This window comes from Zootoca vivipara, chromosome 9 (genome assembly GCF_963506605.1).
Source record: "Zootoca vivipara chromosome 9, rZooViv1.1, whole genome shotgun sequence".
Taxonomy (NCBI): Eukaryota; Metazoa; Chordata; class Lepidosauria; order Squamata; family Lacertidae; genus Zootoca; species Zootoca vivipara.
The window spans coordinates 38,774,550-38,792,450 of NC_083284.1; the positions used below are offsets into that span (position 1 = coordinate 38,774,550).

The following is a 17,901-nucleotide window of genomic DNA, read 5'->3' on the forward strand; positions in this document are numbered from 1 at the left end:
GAAAAACATATTGCACTACGATTTCCTATTTACAGTCTTTGTATATAAAGGTGTAAATAAAAACAACTCATAAGCTACCCAGACACCCTTTTGAGCAAGTGGCTAAAAGCCAATCAATATTATGAGTTAATCCTCCCTGGATGCTCATTCAATTAAAGGTGTCAGTAATGCCTCATCTGATGTGGCCTCAATTAAATCCAGCTATCTGATGGTGTGAAAACACAAGGGGATACAGCAACAGCAGCCAAACCAGACAAATAGGCAGCCTTCATGTGATTGCTAATTACTACACCTGGTGCATATTATGGCTTGTGCACTTAACGCAGCCCATGGTGCCTTTAATTTCTTCTCCATACATACTCCACCTACCTCCCCTCCCCCCCTCCAAAAAAAAAAAATCTTGCATTGAAACTTTTAGTGATTAACCGAATCATTATGGTGGTAAAACATTTGGCTTTGTGATGGGGAAAGCCAATGTACTAATGCATCTGAAAAGGCAATGTGTTTTTGTCTAGGAAAAACTTGATCTTTGCTCAAATTCTAGTGTTCAAAACCATTTATCATCTGGTACCTGGGTTATCAAACAACAGCAGCTGCAGGAGTAAAAAAAATAAAATGTGCAGATCAGTCCTACGTTGAGGTAGGACTGATCTGCACATTTTACATTTTTGAAGACATTTGCAGATGGAGAAGTCAATTACACATCTGCTTACTTGGAAAAGCTGAGAAGTGCAAAGTGGTAACAAAATCTCATCACCGCCCAAAGCTCAGACATATCATCTGCCCACCCCGTTCCCTGAGAGATCTGTATAGTTTGGATACAACTTTAGAAATGGAATGTGTGGATCAGACTTCACCTTTGAACTTAAAAAACAAAACTGTTAAGGATTTGGAAGCTAATCATAGGATCAACATGTTGATTTCCATATTGTGTTGAAAACAGTTACAATTTAATGTTTCATATTACTTGCATACAATCATGTTCCTGCATTGTATGCATAATACAGTATGAGCAACCTTGAATTCAAGCAACTGATAAGGTACCTAGGATTCAGTTATGGTGATGTATCTTGTGCTTTTTGGTTCTTTTGCGTCCCACCAAAATCTCTCCTTCTGCTTTAGCCCATCTGCCTCTCCACCCTCTACTTCCCATGAGTACAACTCTAACGTAGTATGGCAACCTTAATTTAGTACTGAAAATTTGTTGTCATGAAATTTTGCATGCTTTAGTATTGGGCACAGAACCACAGGGCCTATGCATAAATAGATCCTATGATATATTTGAATGCCAGCTGAATATTCTGAAAACACTCAGTATGCAAACAAACATACCGTACCCGAATCTTCACAAGGACCACACATTGAGTAAATGCCACGCCCAAATGAAGACAATAGATGGCATCCAATGAAGTCAGCCTGCTTTCAGAACAGGCTTCCACTCTTAAAGTTGCTCATGCAACGTTGGATATCACCTAACAGCAAAGTACCGTGTTTCTCATATTATAAGACATGTCTTATATTTATTTTTTCCTCAAAAAAACACACTATGGCTTATTTTCAAGGGATGTCTTATTTTTTTCCTCCTCCTCCTGCCGCGGCCGGCATTGCTGCTGCGCCTATCACTATGTCTTATTTTCGGGGTATGGCTTATATTCGTTGAATGCTTAAAAATCCTGCTATGGCTTATTTTATGGGTATGTCTTAAAATATGAGAAACAGGGTACCCACCAACTCTAATGCCCTGGCTTGTACGCAATGTTTCTAAAACCTGCCTCAAAAAATGAACAAACCTTTTCTATCCATAATGTATTCAATTAAGTCTATGGAGAAAGAACATTTAAATCACTTAAAATTATTGGTACTGGGAAATGAGTGTGTATGTATGAATTTGGAGCAGCTGATTCACAGATAATTAACCTGGCACCTAACTTACCACCTGCATGGCAGAGCTTCTTGGAGGATGTGGCTCTATGAGCAGTTGGGAAGGAGTCTGTCCAAAACTTCGGATTTGAGCTTCAACAGCCTGGAAAAAAACATAGGCAGGTTTGCATGTTAAGAGGTGCTAATTACAGGCAATAGAACCATAACTGTCACCTGAAAATGTCATTCCACACTTCTGGTTTTTTTCATCTTGAAAATCAAGCCCGTGTGTGCACAGTGGGGCTAAGTGCTTGGCACTGGTATTAAGAATGAGGTAATCATTTTAGTACTCTAGAAGCTATTTCCATGAGAAACTGCAAAACTTCATTCTGTTCCGTGATATTAAACAGAGACCAGCTATTATAATCAGAAACTCTCCTTATGGACTCCATTTTTCTTTGCTTCCACCGCCTTGTTCTGCTTGCATCATATGCCTGCAACAAAAGCTAATATTTTCAGGTACTAAGGAAAACTCAAACCTCTAAGTATTTCTACCTATGTACTGAGCATTACCCCAAAGGTGGAAAAAGTAGCAAAGGCCTTTAAACAGAATTGTCAATATAAAATGCAATACAGATTACATTTAGGTTGGTATCAGCAGCATAAAATTTAAATGTAACAATGTGTTCAGAACAACTGTAATTTAAAACTAAAGTATTTTCTATATAAGCTCTTTTCTAAATAATGAAATGAATTTTTATGAACAATATTCAATTAATTAAAAAGATTACATTGAAATGCAGAGATAAATATGGGCTGCCCTTTCATAGTTTGAAGTTGTAATCCTGTGTACTGGTAGGGTGCTTAAATCCTATTGAATTGAAGCAACCTTACTGTATGAAGGACTGCAATCTAAATGTTAAGGTAAAGGGACCCCTGACTGTTAGGTACATTCACGAGGTTGTGGCACTCATCTCACTTTACTGGCCGAGGGAGCCAGCGTACAGCTTCCAGGTCATGTGGCCAGCCGCTTCTGGCAAAACCAGAGCAGTGCATGGAAACGCCATTTACCTTCCTGCCACAGCAGTACCTATTTATCTACTTGCACTTTGACGAGCTTTCGAACTGCTATATTGGCAGGAGCTGGGACCAAACAATGGCAGCTCACCCCGTCACGGGGATTCAAACCGCCGACCTTCTGATCGGCAAGCCCTAGGCTCAGTGGTTTAGACCACAACGCCACCCGCGTCCCTAAATGTTACAAAGTGATAAATTGATTGAAATGTCTTGAAATAGCAAGTATTCATTCTTTAAATAGCAGATCTACTTAATTTGCTCTAGTTACAAGCCAAGACATTTATTTTGTATCTTTTAAAGACTTTTTGGCAAATAGCTCTGGAGAAAACTACCATGCTCTTCAACCGAAAGGTCTACACCCCAGTCTTCCCAACCCTGGTCTCCCATATATTGCTGAAGTACAATTCCTATGATCTCTGACCATTGACCATGATTGTTTGGGATGACTAGGGTTGTAGTCCAACATCATCTGAAGATCCAAGGGTGAAACTTACAGTAAAGGTCTTAGCTTTATTTAAATGATAATATTATGAAAATAGTAACCTACACAGAATCATGACACTAATTGTGACAGTTCCAATCCAATGTGGTGACCCAACTCCAAGTAAACTCAGAGGAACTGAGGGAGTGAATTAGCATTGTTCCAAATGTGATCCTGAATCTATAATGCAAGCATCTTCATACTTCGAAATAGGAGCAGCTTGTGCTCTCCAGGCGTATGAGGACAGGCCTGCATGGTCTAAAGAAGGAAGAACTGCTGCCAAAATGGAAGCCTTGTGTTGAGTTCTCCTTCATTGCCCATATCAAAGTGAAGTGCAATTGACCCCAAGTCCGATACTTCCATGCTGTGCACATCAGAGGCCACAGGAGCCAAATGACGTGAAGCAGGACTCAAAGCTGTTGCAATGACACCAGGACAGGAGTAAATTGAAGTAGCTTCAAGGACATGGCCCTTGTACAGTGTGTCATAATGATACTGAAGCTAAGCAGATCTGTGCCTGGGCAGTGCCTAAATGAGAGACTGCATGCATATGGATCCTTGAGTTCCAAGGGTGGGCTGGAAACTAAGCACTCTGCAGCCAATACAGTTCTATCCCAAGGTTATCTATTATCTCTGGTCTTCAACAGTAGAACACATTGATTTATCATACATTCCAAGAACTGCAATGAAACTGCCAGGGAGTTGGGGTTGGCTATTACTCTGCCATATAAGCTTTTCACTAGTGAAAAGTTTCCCACATCATCATCTAATTAAAAAGGAATACAATTAATCTGGAACATCGACTACAATAATACAAAATTGCACAAACCAACATTTTAGCTCAATGCTTCTAAACATTTCAGTAATAAAAAGTTCTATTTCTGTTAGTCCTCTGTAATAACAGAACTTTGGTTCTTTCCATAATTGTTCCAGATGCTGTAAAATGAGGCTATAAAATGAAACAAACTATAGGACTCCTTTACAATCCATTGCTCTACACACACACACACACACACACACACACACAGAGAGAGAGAGAGAGAGAGAGAGAGAGAGACAGAGAGACAGAGAGAGAGACAGAGAGAGAGACAGAGAGAGAGACAGAGAGACAGAGACAGAGACAGAGACAGAGAGAGACAGAGAGAGCATTTAGCATTTCCACATGTTAAGCTGAAAAATATGTTAATGTGCAATGAACAAATGATTAAATATTGATCACTTGTACTGATTGTGTATATACACACACATACGCAACTGGTTACCAGGTGTGTGGAATTACTTTTTTGCTTTCTCTTCTCTCTGGCAGTAATAAAGAGGCAAGAGAAATGTAGACTTTCCTTGGCAGCATTTTAGTTTTTAATTTAATGCGTAGTTCCAGTCTCTGAACATATTATATATTCCAGTACTCAGTTTCTGAGGAGATGTGGGAGACCCAGGCTGTTTGGGAGTCATACCATCTGCCCTGGAAGCCTGCTACTTAATACTAAACATGTGGGAACAGGATTCAATTGCTCAATGAGGAGGCAAAGGAACTCTGCACATGCTCAAAAGCATTTTTAAAAGATCACTTTACATGTTCCAAGCTTTAGCTCTCCTATTATAAACAGCTATTGGGCTGAGCTTTTTTGAGCCCTGGCATAAATTAAACTCTTCTCTCTTTTAACTGTGAAAAAAAGTTAATTCAATAGTATGCAGTGCCCACCAAATAGGGTTGTAAATTTCTCCAGGAGACGCGTATTAGAGAGTTTGAACATATGGATGCAGTTAAGGCAAAAACAGATGTTTGTTACTTTTCTTTGCAGCACCACTCAGAAACGAAATCAAAATTGCTTCCCCTCCGTGTTTATGTCTGAAAAGGACTATAAAATGGAATGGGAAGGAGGTAGAGGGAGAAGTGGAAGACAAAATGAGGAAAAAAAGAATGGGATTGCCTACAGTTTTAGTGAAAATAATGAGTGTGATTAAAGCAATCTCAAATGCAGTGATTGAAAGCATAACAATATCGAGTTTTAACAAAACTTGTTAATATTGAGGAAGTTGCTTAAAGCTACTTTTCATCAATCATACAATATCACAAAGGTATGTATCTTGGATCATCTTGCATATATTAGATGCATTTGTGCGGGATTCAGCAGAGTCCATATAAAAGATGCCAATTTTCTACACAACATTGTGAATGTTGTAATACTCTCAAGCTTCAAGCTACAAGCAACTGAAACTAAAATGTGCTTCTGTCAATCAAATATGGTGAGTTATTATTTATGTATTCAAAGTTTCACCTGGCATCTTCCCATGATTCAGAGCAGGTTGCTCCTGATGTCCAGTTTTATCCTCACAGCAATATCTGCTGAGACTGAGATAAAGCACTGAGCCTAAAATCACCCAGTGAACATCCTTTCTGGCTGAGTGAGATTTAAACCCAGCAAGCAGCTTTACACCACACTAGAGCTGATGGCATGAGGCATGTGGTTTGGGGTGAGGGAATTGAGTGGAATATTTTGGTGTTGCCAGGACACACATCGAAGAAATGGTTTTCCCATACCTTTTGGTTCATACACCACTTACGTTCAGCATAATTATGGCTCTTGGCTTTGAAAATAATCAGTGATTTCTAGCTATTCCTTTCCTTTAAGTGGCATGCTGCTTGAGAGCATCAGGGAAGACTGACTTTCCATTCAAATGGTGCAGTTTAATGGCACATATAGGGCACTGTGGGATACTGCCCCCCCCCCAATTTGCAGGACCAGAAAAGGTTTATGTAGGTATGTGCAGAATATCAGAACTTTGGGGGAGGAATGAGTAAAAGTTGCTCATGAGGAGTCGTCACCCCCACTCCTCATGCTTGTGCTTCATGGTGACTTCAAATCTGCTCCCAAGAACAGATTTAGGGGGCATGTTTGGGGAGAAGTCCTGTTGTGCAAATGGAATTCATTCCGCTCCTACAAAGTTACTTAGTGATATTGATATTTTGATCTATATATGGCAAAAGTTTCTTTTGGAAGAAAAGAAGTAAATACTAAATTGTAATTCTTTTTAAAGGAATAATGGGCTGGATTCAAAGTTGGATGTGCAGAAAGCTGCTGTACATTTTGCCTCATATTTTTATTGGCTGTTGTATGAATGTCTGATCAGAGTGTCTGCTTCTCCCTCATAATAAAGACAGACAGATAATTCTGGTAAAAACAGTAAGCATGCTTTTAACAAAAAATACAGTTAGTGTTAAATGTTTTGAAGTTGTAGAAGCAAATATCAACCGTTATCAACTGTGGATAACAGAAGCCTAGCTTTTCCAATACTAGCAGGCAGGATGGCAAGTGAGATGGCCAAGGGATGAAATGTAATTCTTTAACTATTTTTAATTTTCAATTGCCATGAATTGTCACTCTGGATGTGATTTGCTTCCTAAAGTCATTTTCCCCCTGATGCATCAGGTACCCATCAGTAGAGAATGGAAATTAGGTTGGGCAGGAAAATAAACACAGCTCTGAAAGTCTTATGCTCATATCTTGAGCTACTTGGAAAACCTAACAATAATATATTTTCATCTGCAATATGTCAATTATCAAAGATTATGTGCAGAAACTAACAGGTCTCTATGTTGTCATTTTTATTTGGTTGTAAAATTCTGACTGGATATTATTTTGGGGTGCCACTACTACTCTCAAGGTGCTCTTTCGATGGAGAATGTGGACGGGGGGAGAGGAAACTTCAGAAGGCAAAAAAGAAAGGTAAAACTTTTTAAAGCATAATCATCGGGTCTCCAGAACTCCATTATATGTAAAAAATAAACTTTATGTGAGAAGGGGGGAAGGGTGTATGAAAACCTACTTTGTCCAGTCTAATTATAAGAATAGCTGTTGTGGGCAATTACATTACAGCCAGTGAGTTAAAACAGAAAAGTAATTACAGTTTGTGAAAACAAGGATTTATTTTCCCTTTCAGAGTCATGCAACTTGCTCTAATCTGAATCTGTACATTCCAGGCATATTAAACTGAGGCCTAGTGCAGCTTCAGTGCAATCTTCAATTCATGCAAACTGTCCATCTACTACATTGTAATCCCAGCTGCCAATCTGAAATAAACCAGTTAGTCAGAGCAGACACAACCTACAGAAACAAATGTCACTCAATAATGTTCAGAGGCACTGGGTTCATGGATAATTTCAAACAGTATCTCTGTCTGGAACACTGATGTGCTCATTGAGAACACCTAAATCTCTAGCTACTGGAAATAAGCAGATAAAGTGGAACAAGAAAAATAGGCCTGCAAAATACTTCAAAGAGACTTAAGAGAAAATGCCAAAGGAATTCAAAGTAACTTGAAGGAAGAATGACTGAATGTAATGCATGCAAGAGTGCAGATACTTTGGGGATGGCGCAGATTTCATTATGAGATTAGGAACCATCACACTTATTTTCACACAGTATGAGAATATCATTCAGGCTGTACTGCCACATTTCACGGTTAACAATGTTGGATAGCAGGGCAGAAAAGCGCTCAGCATAATGATACCAGGTCCTGAGTTAAGTTCTACTAGTAACTAAACATTACAGAGAGTAAAGGGATAGCTCAACAAATGGCTGTCAGTTTGGACAGCAGTTGTGTTTCCCCCCCCCTTAAGTTTAGTCCTCTACCCCAGATTGTTAAATTAAATGGACCTTTGAATTTACTGATAAGAAGGTAATTCTTATGCTTGCTCTTGTGCCAGAGCCAACCGAGTTTCATTTCTCACGGTAAGTACAAGTTGTGCCAAAGAAATTACCACACTACTTTTTTCTTATTTATATCAAAATAGTGTTGCTTAAAGAGAAACATCAAATGTTGATATTGTCATTAAATCACCATTTAAAACAATACAGTTAGAGCTTGAAAACAAAGATTTTTCTTCACCAAATGGAGTTTGCTTTTAAAACTTTAACTGGTAATAGATATAAGCAGAATACCCTTTCTTCAAAGGATCCTTATCCAAACAAAATTAATCCATGGTGAAATATGAAGCAGGTTCTCCTAAAAAAATGCACCCCAAAACACACCCCTGAATGTATTACCATCTTGCAGTGGGCCTGTTTTTCACTAAGCTTCAGAGAAAGAGATCACAGCCCAGTGCCCACTACTGTTGACAAGCTAAACTCCAGGTGGCCATGAAAACAATGTATTTGGTTTTGATATGTTCTTTAAAAAAAATCTGGCACAGTTTTATGGTATTTTAAATGCAGGTTTTCAATTAAAAGCAGACTAATCCTTAACATTTATTTAGCTTTTCACAGTTTCTGTGCTGTGTGCTGTGTCAAGCAAACCATCTGGGCAACACACTTCTGGCCAGTGAGTCTTCCAACATATTTGTTTCCACAACACTTTCGAATTGTGCATAAATGTAGTATTCAGTTATACACACATTTGAAATATACTCCTTTGCTGCAGCATCCTGTAATCACTTTACTGAATTTCTAAGACATGCATCAAAGGTTGTACTCCATCTGCATGTAAACAAGTCCTGCTGATAATTTAAAAGTATTTAGCGACTGTTAAGACCAGGCTATAAATACAAATGTGTTTAGATTTCCCGAAAGATTCACCAGCTCAGCTGTCTTCATCTGATTTAGAGCTGAAATACCTGGCTCCCACCATGGATGAAAAGGACTGGGAAGTCAAACATACTTTCTATCTGATAGGATAGCAGACTTGCTACTGCTGTCATTAAATTGGGGTAAACTAAACATTGCTGATGCTGGTTAAAAAACAACAACACCATCATTCAAATGCTGGCATGTATGAAATAACTAATTTTGGAAAATGCTCAGGCTCAATATATGTCAGACCTTCAGAGGAATGGAAAACAGGAAGTGGGATAGTAGCTATGCAGAGCTCTAGATATTCATTTCCATCATATCATATCTGATCCACAAGGACTGGGATTCTTCAAGGTTTTTGAACAAAGACTAACACAAGAAACTGCAGTAAAAGTGAAGGCAACAAAGGCTAAGAAAGAGACTAATTTCTATTTAGTAATTGTATGTGGGCGCCAAATATCAGAAAAAATGCCTCCACCCAGACCAGCCCTATCCATTCACCAAGATCTGTCGAGGAACCCCATTTGGTCAATTTTGGTGACCCCTGTGCTAAGCAAAGGCTTGCATTGCAGAGGTTGGGGGGATGACTTTCCCTGCAGTGGTTCCAGATCTCTAGAACAGACTCCCTCCTGAAGTGCAACATGTCTCTACAGTTTTCAGTTCAATGTCAGGGGAAGGCACAGCTCTTTGTGCAGCCTTTCGAGGAGGGGTTTTAGTCACTAAATTTATATCCTGCCCCTTCCTGACAAAGGGAGGCAAGCACACAAACGGTAAAACATCTAAAAACAATTCCAGTACAGATGCACTCAGAAAGATCTCTGCTGAAAAGGCTTTTTAGAAGAGGATGGTCTTCTGTAGGCATCAAAAAGGCAAACACAATGGTGCCTGTCTAATACGCAATCAGAATCCCAAAGGCCATCACACTACACTAAAGATCCAATTTTTGTTTTGTATGGAAATCACCTACTGAAGAAAGCAGTGATCATACAGGGGGTGAGACAATCTTTCAGGTGTCTTGTACCAAGCTGCATAGGACTTTACACATTTAAACCAGCACCTTGAACTTAGCTTGGTAGCTAACTGACAGCCAGTGCTATTCTCCCAGCAGTGGCCTAACATGGTGGCTATATCCTGCTCCAATGAGCAGTCAAGCCACTGCTTATGGCACTAGTTCCAAGCCAACCTGCAGGACAGTCCCATATATAGCAGATTGTAGTCATCCAACCTGGTGTTAACCAGGTTTCTGAACTATCCTGGTTCAGAAACAGCCATGGTTGTTTTACTGGCTGAAGCTGGAATAAAAGTATTCCTAGCCACTGATGTCACCAGGGTCTAAACAACAAAGATGGATTCAGGATCACCCCAGACTATAAATGACATGCATGGTAACCTTAGAATGTTTCATTTCCCTTTCTGCTGCTTGTTTTATCTGTGAATGCTACTGACATTTATTATGATGTTTTAAGTTATTTATTCTTCAGTATGGTTTTATTGTTTATTGTGGACCACTTTGGAACCTTCAGGTAAAGTGTGGATTATAAATATTTCAATGAATAAATAAAGCAATTTTAAAAGCAAGCCATTTCTGATTACTTATAGCCTCCTCTTAGGTATCTACATAGTTCTATATTAGTATTAGAAAGATGTTTAGGATATATGCCACAAAGAGGTGCATCTCAGCGCGTCTGCACTAGTATTTTCAGCTATCTATATGTCTGAATGCAACACAATAGAGCTTTCAGATTTCTTCTGGTGTTGATGAATCTGCTAATCATGTGTTTAAAATTGGACTTTACCAATCCACATAGAATTGCCTACAGAAAAGTTAAAAGGCAATAAATGGATTTCAAAACTGCAATTCAGATACATAAATTAACCTATTTTTCTTGTTAACAATAATAATAATAATAATAATAATAATGTGAGATTAACTTGCCTTGGCATTTATCTTATCATACCGAGAGAAAAGAATTTTTATTTGAACAAAATTTCCTGTTGCCATGTAAAGCAGTGAGATTTGCTTGGAAGTGTCTGTTTCTGTTGTTATATTTTACTTATATATATTTTTATTGCCTTCTGTTTGAATTTGAAAGCCCATGCATAAATGAACAATTGTACACTATGCATTCCAGGAGATGAGTTATATCATCTCTTTTTAAAATGCACTTTATTACTTCTTTTTAAAAAGGCACAGCCTTGTTGATTAATTGATAGTGACTTGAATATGACTTTTTAAAAACTGTGTTCAGTTATAATTGTTCTCTGAGGCCCTAATATCACACAAAAGGGAAATCGGAAATTGTTTAGGGGAGTCACCAAACATTCTCAAGGAAACAAAGTCTGGAAACCTATGCTGACACTTGGGACTAAGCCCCATTGAGCTGAGTAGATAAACACAGGAATTGTGCTGTAAGGTAGTTTGGGGTACCAAAAGTTAAAGTATAGATTTTATCTATGCTGTGATTTCTGACTAATAGCTTCGGGGAAAGGATGGAGCTTCCATTGGTAAGCTTATTTGCTGTGGGAAAGATAGTGGTCAAAGGAAGCTGCTCTGAATTTTGGAATGTGAGAGTAAGTCCTTGAGGAGATGGATTGACAGACAGAGAGATGATGAGGCTGCCAGAGGTGCATGACAAATTCATTTATCACATGGATTGGCAATTTATCACATGCATATCAGTATGATTACAGAGAGATATGCACACAATCAGATTTCATATTACTTTTACCTTCACTCATAACTAAAAGCAGAATAATTCACCTTGGGTTGAGGTGGTACCCAATTCTTCTTGGAATCTTCAAGGTATAATACATCAGAATTGATGTCACAATTTTTAAATATATACACACACATGCATTTTACACTGTAGCCATGGAATATGAGGGAGAGGGATATAAGATTCTACTTTTTAGCATGTTAGCTATTGGGAGGTTAATTTGGAGTATGCATATTTAGCACACTGATGTGTGTGTATAATCACTCCTAAACATACACCAGAAGAGTTCTTAGTTTTTTTTTAAAAAAAAGAATTCTTGCAGTTTTAATTTTAGAATAAAATCTAATTTTAAGAAAAACAGCTCGGAAAAGGGAATGTGTAATCTAGAATATATTAGCAAAACTTTTCTTCTTCATTATCTACTTTCTTCTTTTATCATTGCTTAGTATGGTTTTTTTTTAAAACACTGACTCTCTTAAAGATGCACACCTGAACGACAACCATTGGCCTCTACATTCAAAGATCTAGAACACATGGAACTGCTTTTGGGGACATTTGTTCTGAAAATCTCTCCACCCATTGTTTCTGCATATGGATACAGGGTGGATTCAAACAATTATGAAGACTATGCTTGGTTTTTTTATTGCTAGAGATTATTTGTAAGGGATAATTTGTGACCTAACCCTGAAGCATCTAAAGAGTTTGCTTCCGCTCATAATCTCTTCTATCATTACAGTCCTGACCTTTCTAATGCTCCTTTTTCACCCTTTTCCTGATCTATCCTGCAGAACATGGGAAGGAATTAAAATACAAGAGAGTAAATACAAACCCCATGCTCTTGTGTGGGAAAGCCAGGGAACATAACACAGTTTCAGCAGAACAACAAAAGGTTGAAATCTTTATTTAAGATGTCTCACAACATTTCAGAATAGATTTCTAATCTTTTTTATTTATTTATTTTGGCCAATAAAACCTTGTTTTAGGCCAAAGCACAAGCGAGCTTGCCTCTCAGTTTTATTGGCAATACAGCTGTTTTGGGACAATTAAAAATTACATAAAAGTTTAATGTGCTGCAGCCTGTTATGCTGATCACATCATGGAAATAGTAAAGTAGGTAATAAAATCCTTTTATTCAGAAATCATACTGATGCTAGTTTGCCACATGTGTTAACTATTTGGGAAATCATCATAGTGAGAAATAATGTGTTGGTTTTTAGCATCCAGTACTTCTCGGCAAAAAATAACACATATTTAGACACACCCTGAATGATTTTATCTTTGCTTCTAAGGACCTAACTAGATATTACAGGGGATACACAACTACTATGAACCGATGTCTCCCCCACATGTCTGCCCAATAGCAACCCATAAATGCAATGCATGATGGAATGTCAACAACACTTTTAGCAACTCCCTATTTCATTCCAGTTAACTAGCTCCTGCTTGCAAGGGACATGGAAACACTGGATGTGATTATATCAGTTTCACTTGACCAGGGGTTTAAAATATTTCTATCACCAAGCCCCCCCCCCCCCCGAGAGTGCTGAAGATCATTGAGATCTACCAGCCACAAAATGGTGGCAAAGAGATGGAGCTGGTCATAACAGGGTTCACAGCCAAGCTCCATTGTAGTGTGAGGTCCTGACACTGGGCAATTGCGACAGTTAGGGATTCTGATGGTTTACCACCCATCTCGCTGCCTAGCAGTCTTCCTGCCTCAGCTGACAGAGGTGGGCTTGTAGGCTGGATTGTGCACTCCTTGACTGCTGGTTTTGGGGGACTTCAACATCCATGCTAAGGCAACGGACTTTGGGGGGTGGCTCAGGACTTCATGGCTGCCGTGAAAACCATGAGGCTGCCGGGGAAACCAGACGACAGGCCACTCTCTGGACCTTGTTTACTCAAGTGGGCAGGAAGAGGGTGATCTGAAAGTGGGGGATATTGACATCAGTCACTTGTCATGGTCAGATCACCTCCTGCAGAGATTTGGACTTTCAGCGCCTTTCCCCCTCTGCAGAGGCGGGGGACCTTTGAGGATGGTCTGCCCTCAGAGGGTGATGGATCCAATGGGTTTCCAGATGGCTCTGGGGGATTTTCTGGCTAATATGTCGAAGCTCTGGCCAACCTCTGAAACATCCGAATGGCTTGGGCCATTCACCTGCTTGGTTCCCTGGTATACTCCAGAGCTTAGGGCGAGAAAACAAGCTGGGAGATGACTGGGAGATGACTCAAATGCAAGTGGAGGAAAGAACCGATTGAATGTAATCAAACACGGGTGAGGGCTTATAATCGAGCCTACCAAGCGGCAATGAAGGAAGCAAAGAAAGCATACTCTGCTGCCTCCACTGCATCCTTACTATGCATTCCGGCAGAGCTTTTCAGGGCAGTGCAGGGCCTCTTACAATCTGGCCTGAAGGAGGTGGAGGAACTGACAGCAGCTTGCTGTGACTTGTTTGCAAAGCAAAATGAGGACATCCACAAGGATTTTGACTCCACTGCTACAGCAGATTAATCTCAAGGGGTGTCCAAAGCACTTAGTCCTGTTGTGTTGGATGCGTTTCAATTAGTAAGGCTCAAGGGTGTGGACATGGTGCTTGGATCCATCAGGGTGATGACCACTTGAGCTCTGGACCCCTCTTGGCTGATGATGACTAGCAGGGAGGGAATATCTGGCTGGGCCAGGGAGGTGATACATGCCTCCTTGCAAGAGGGGGTGGTCCCTGCTTGCTTGAAGAAGACAGTGGTAAAACCACTCCTCAACAAATCCTCCCTGGTCTCATAAAATAAAAATACCAGCCAGTTGCTAATCTCCCAGAGGGTGTTGTTTGGGGCATGTTCTTTGGCTCCACAGAGCCTTCAATGTGGGCTTCCTCAGCGTTCTATTTTATCCCCTATGCTGTTTAGCATCTTCATGAAACCACTGAGTGGAATTATCCAGAGGTATGGAATACATTGTCAGCAATATGCTGATGAAACAGAGATGAAACAGAGCTCTGCTTCTCCTTTACATCTGCAGGTGTGGCAGTGGAAGTGCTGGAAGTGCCTCAGCAATAGACTAGATAAGAAGTTAGCAAACTGAAGCTCCACCCAGGTAAGATTGAGGAACTATTTGTGGGCAGTTCCCAAGACCACATGGATGGGAGGCATAGCTGCCAAGTTATCCCTTTTTTTAAGGGATTTTCCCTTATGCTGAATAGGCTTCCTCGCGAGAAAAGGGAAAACTTGGCAGCTATGATGGGAGGTGCCTGTTCTTGATGGGGTTACACTTCCTCTGAAGGAGCAGGTGAAGGGTGGAAACATGGTTCCATTTGTGGAATAACGAATAATAATATTCATTCTTTGATTTAAAAACTGTATCCATCTGAAGCACTCTAGGCTTTTCCCTAAAAGCCCACAATGTGAAACCTGACAGGAACATTTAGAAGTATTTCATTATTTTATTTTATTTTACTTTACTTACCGTTGTATTAAACCTCTGTATCGAGATACAGTATGCCACTACTACACTACTACTTTATATAGCTAAGATTTTAAAAGCAAAAGCCACAACCCTGAGCGATGTAAGGATATGGATTAAGCTTTTGATACTTCCAAATGTGGTTTAAGAGCACTTGCTACTCTTTGAATAGCTGTTGTTCCAAATCCCCCAAACCGCTTTTTAGATTTTAACTTAAGAAGCATTGGAAGGGAGGGTTGTTTCTAGAAGCAGCTTGAAAAGAATATGCTATGAGCATACAGTAGTGTCTTTCTCAGATCTTAAAATCCGGGACCAGCAGTTACCCTGGCACTGCATTCATGGTTTTCTCTGAGAGCTTGACAGAGACTTCTGTTAAGGCGGCTTCTGCTCTAATTGGGCTAAAAGAGAGATAATGTGTATGCCTGCACATGCAGTTACCATTACGCTTCCATGAAACCATGCTATGGTGACCGTCTACTTGCTTGCTAGCTTGAGATGGGAAAACAGCAGGAGCAGCTGAATCAGCACTCTGCACCCAGGAAGCAATATAAAGCACTATGGTGGTTGCCTAACTCAGCAACAGGGAGGGTGGGAAAGAAGCCAAATACGACAAGGCAAGCAAAGCAAAACTGCAAAACCACCTCACTGGTAACTTGCAAGGGTGATGTAAATGCTAAACAATCTAATCACCACAGATATGAATAAACTAAACTTATTTTGCAATCTGTTTTGTTAGATAATTGTAATTCTAATGTTATAATGTCTGCTTTGAAAATCATAAGGCAAGAAAGACCCAAATAAACTGCACGTTAGTAAGTTTAAACCAATGCACTTTTGTTATCGTAACACACACATATATATATTGTATGAATTCTAATGTAAGAACGGAGTTCTTTGTGACGCTTTATTCCCGCAGACATTAACAAGCTTACCTCTCTCAATACTGGGTCAGTTATTGAATTGAGATTGACAGCTCCTTCATAGGTCAAATAGTAGAACACATTTAGAGATCTGACAGCCTCAGGCCCTTGCTGTTTGTAGCCAAAAATCAGATCAATCCACTGGTGGAGCTGGCAGGAAACAAATTCGCTCTCCAAGGCCTGCAAAAGAACACAATGTTGTTTATGTAGCTTCTTATTTCCTGACTGCAATGTTACTTAACAATAATGAAATAGTTACAATACATAATTGGAAAATAAGTTTCACAAAGGCAGAATTAGTGCAACAGTAAACCATGGCTTAGTGCCTGAGTAGAAACAAAGGCCCAGGGGCCGTATCCGGCCCAATCGCCTTCTCAGTCCAGCCTGCGGATGGTCCGAGAATCAGAGTGTTTTTACATGAGTAGAATGTGTCCTTGTATTTAAAATGCATCTCTGGGCTATTTGTGGAGCCTGTCTGGTGTTTTTACATGAGTAGAATGTGTGCTTTTATTTAAAATGCATCTCTGGGTTATTTGAGAGGCATACAAATTCGTTCAATTCCTCCCCCCAAAAAAATATAGTCCAGCCCCCCACAAGGTCTGAGGAACAGTGCTATGTAGTGCTTAGTGCTATGTAGATGAGTCTCAATGAGCCCAGGCAAAGTTAGGCCATTCTGTGCAAATGTTGATCACGACTCATATTGTCTTTTGAACCTTAACTATGATTCATCACAGAAATGTTGGTAAAACAACGGGTTTTGGGGGGTGGGGTGGGGAATATAAAAAACCGTAACAGTTTTATTAACAGGGCTCTATAGAGTTCCCTGGAATGACTCTAAGCAAAGGCCTGCAGCAGAGCTCCTGGTGCAAAGAAAGAAAAGCCAAAGGGGGGGGGGGAGTTAGGGTTGTGCTCATGGGGACAGTGCACAGTTAATTCACTGTGCATGAATACAACACACAGCTGAGTATAATAGTGATGGAGATAATGAGAGTGTGTGTGTTTTTGTACCCACATTGCTGCTTTCCATTTTCCCTATCCCCATCTTTACCACAGAGAAAACGTACGTTTGCAAGACCTATTTAGTCTAATACTTTAGTAACTGTCCAATTTATTATTTGCATTTAGAAACTGCTAATCACTTTCAATGTCTGAAAATTGTGCACTAGACAGCAGAATGAACGGTTTAAATATGCTTTGATGACTTTACATTAATTGGAGATCCCAAACCACCATTAGCATCAGCTCAGCTTCTTTATTAAGAATGCACATGCCTGTTTCTATTATTATTAATTTAATAGTCCTATCTATTAAAAATGCTTTACAAAACCTGTTTTCAGCCATTTCTGAAACTCCTGCTGAATCTCATTTTACAGATGGGGAACTGAGCCTGAGAGTGACGTGATCAAGGCCAGCCTAGTGAATGATGGCTAAGAGATGCTTTAATCCCAGGTGTCTCATATCCAAATGCTACCCCTGCTTCTGGGCCATGCTGGCTCTGGTATAGTGCAAGACAATCTACTCTATTTCTACTTGTCAACAAATTTCTATCAACATTTCTACAACTCTGACCACAATGTAGAGAATCTCCTATATACGTATGTGTGCATGCACAATATATCAGTATATAACATTATCAGAGCATTCGAAGTTTTCTTTATGTATTTCATTGCAGAGGAGTCCTGGAAACCAGGAAACATGAATCAGGCCTATCTAGTTAATAGTCAGATATGCCCCAGTGTGTAACAGCAAGTTGAATGGAGCTGCCTAGTTGGTGAAATTATTGGGAAACCTTTGTATGAAGGCTTTGGGGATAAATGTA

At 39.7% G+C, this 17,901-nt stretch overlaps 1 protein-coding gene across 4 annotated transcripts in view; it reads right to left on the reverse strand.

The window, feature by feature from the left end:
• The window catches only part of LRBA (LPS responsive beige-like anchor protein), a 357,361-nt gene that overhangs the window by 35,235 nt on the left and 304,225 nt on the right, over positions 1 to 17,901 (reverse strand). For all 4 annotated transcript variants that reach the window (XM_035113958.2, XM_035113959.2, XM_035113955.2 and 1 more), the window contains exons 48-49: positions 16,095 to 16,262; positions 1,934 to 2,023 (exon numbers count right to left, since the gene is read on the reverse strand). In XM_035113958.2, the coding sequence (XP_034969849.1) occupies positions 1,934 to 2,023; positions 16,095 to 16,262 (258 nt within the window). The remainder of the gene's footprint in view (positions 1 to 1,933; positions 2,024 to 16,094; positions 16,263 to 17,901) is intronic.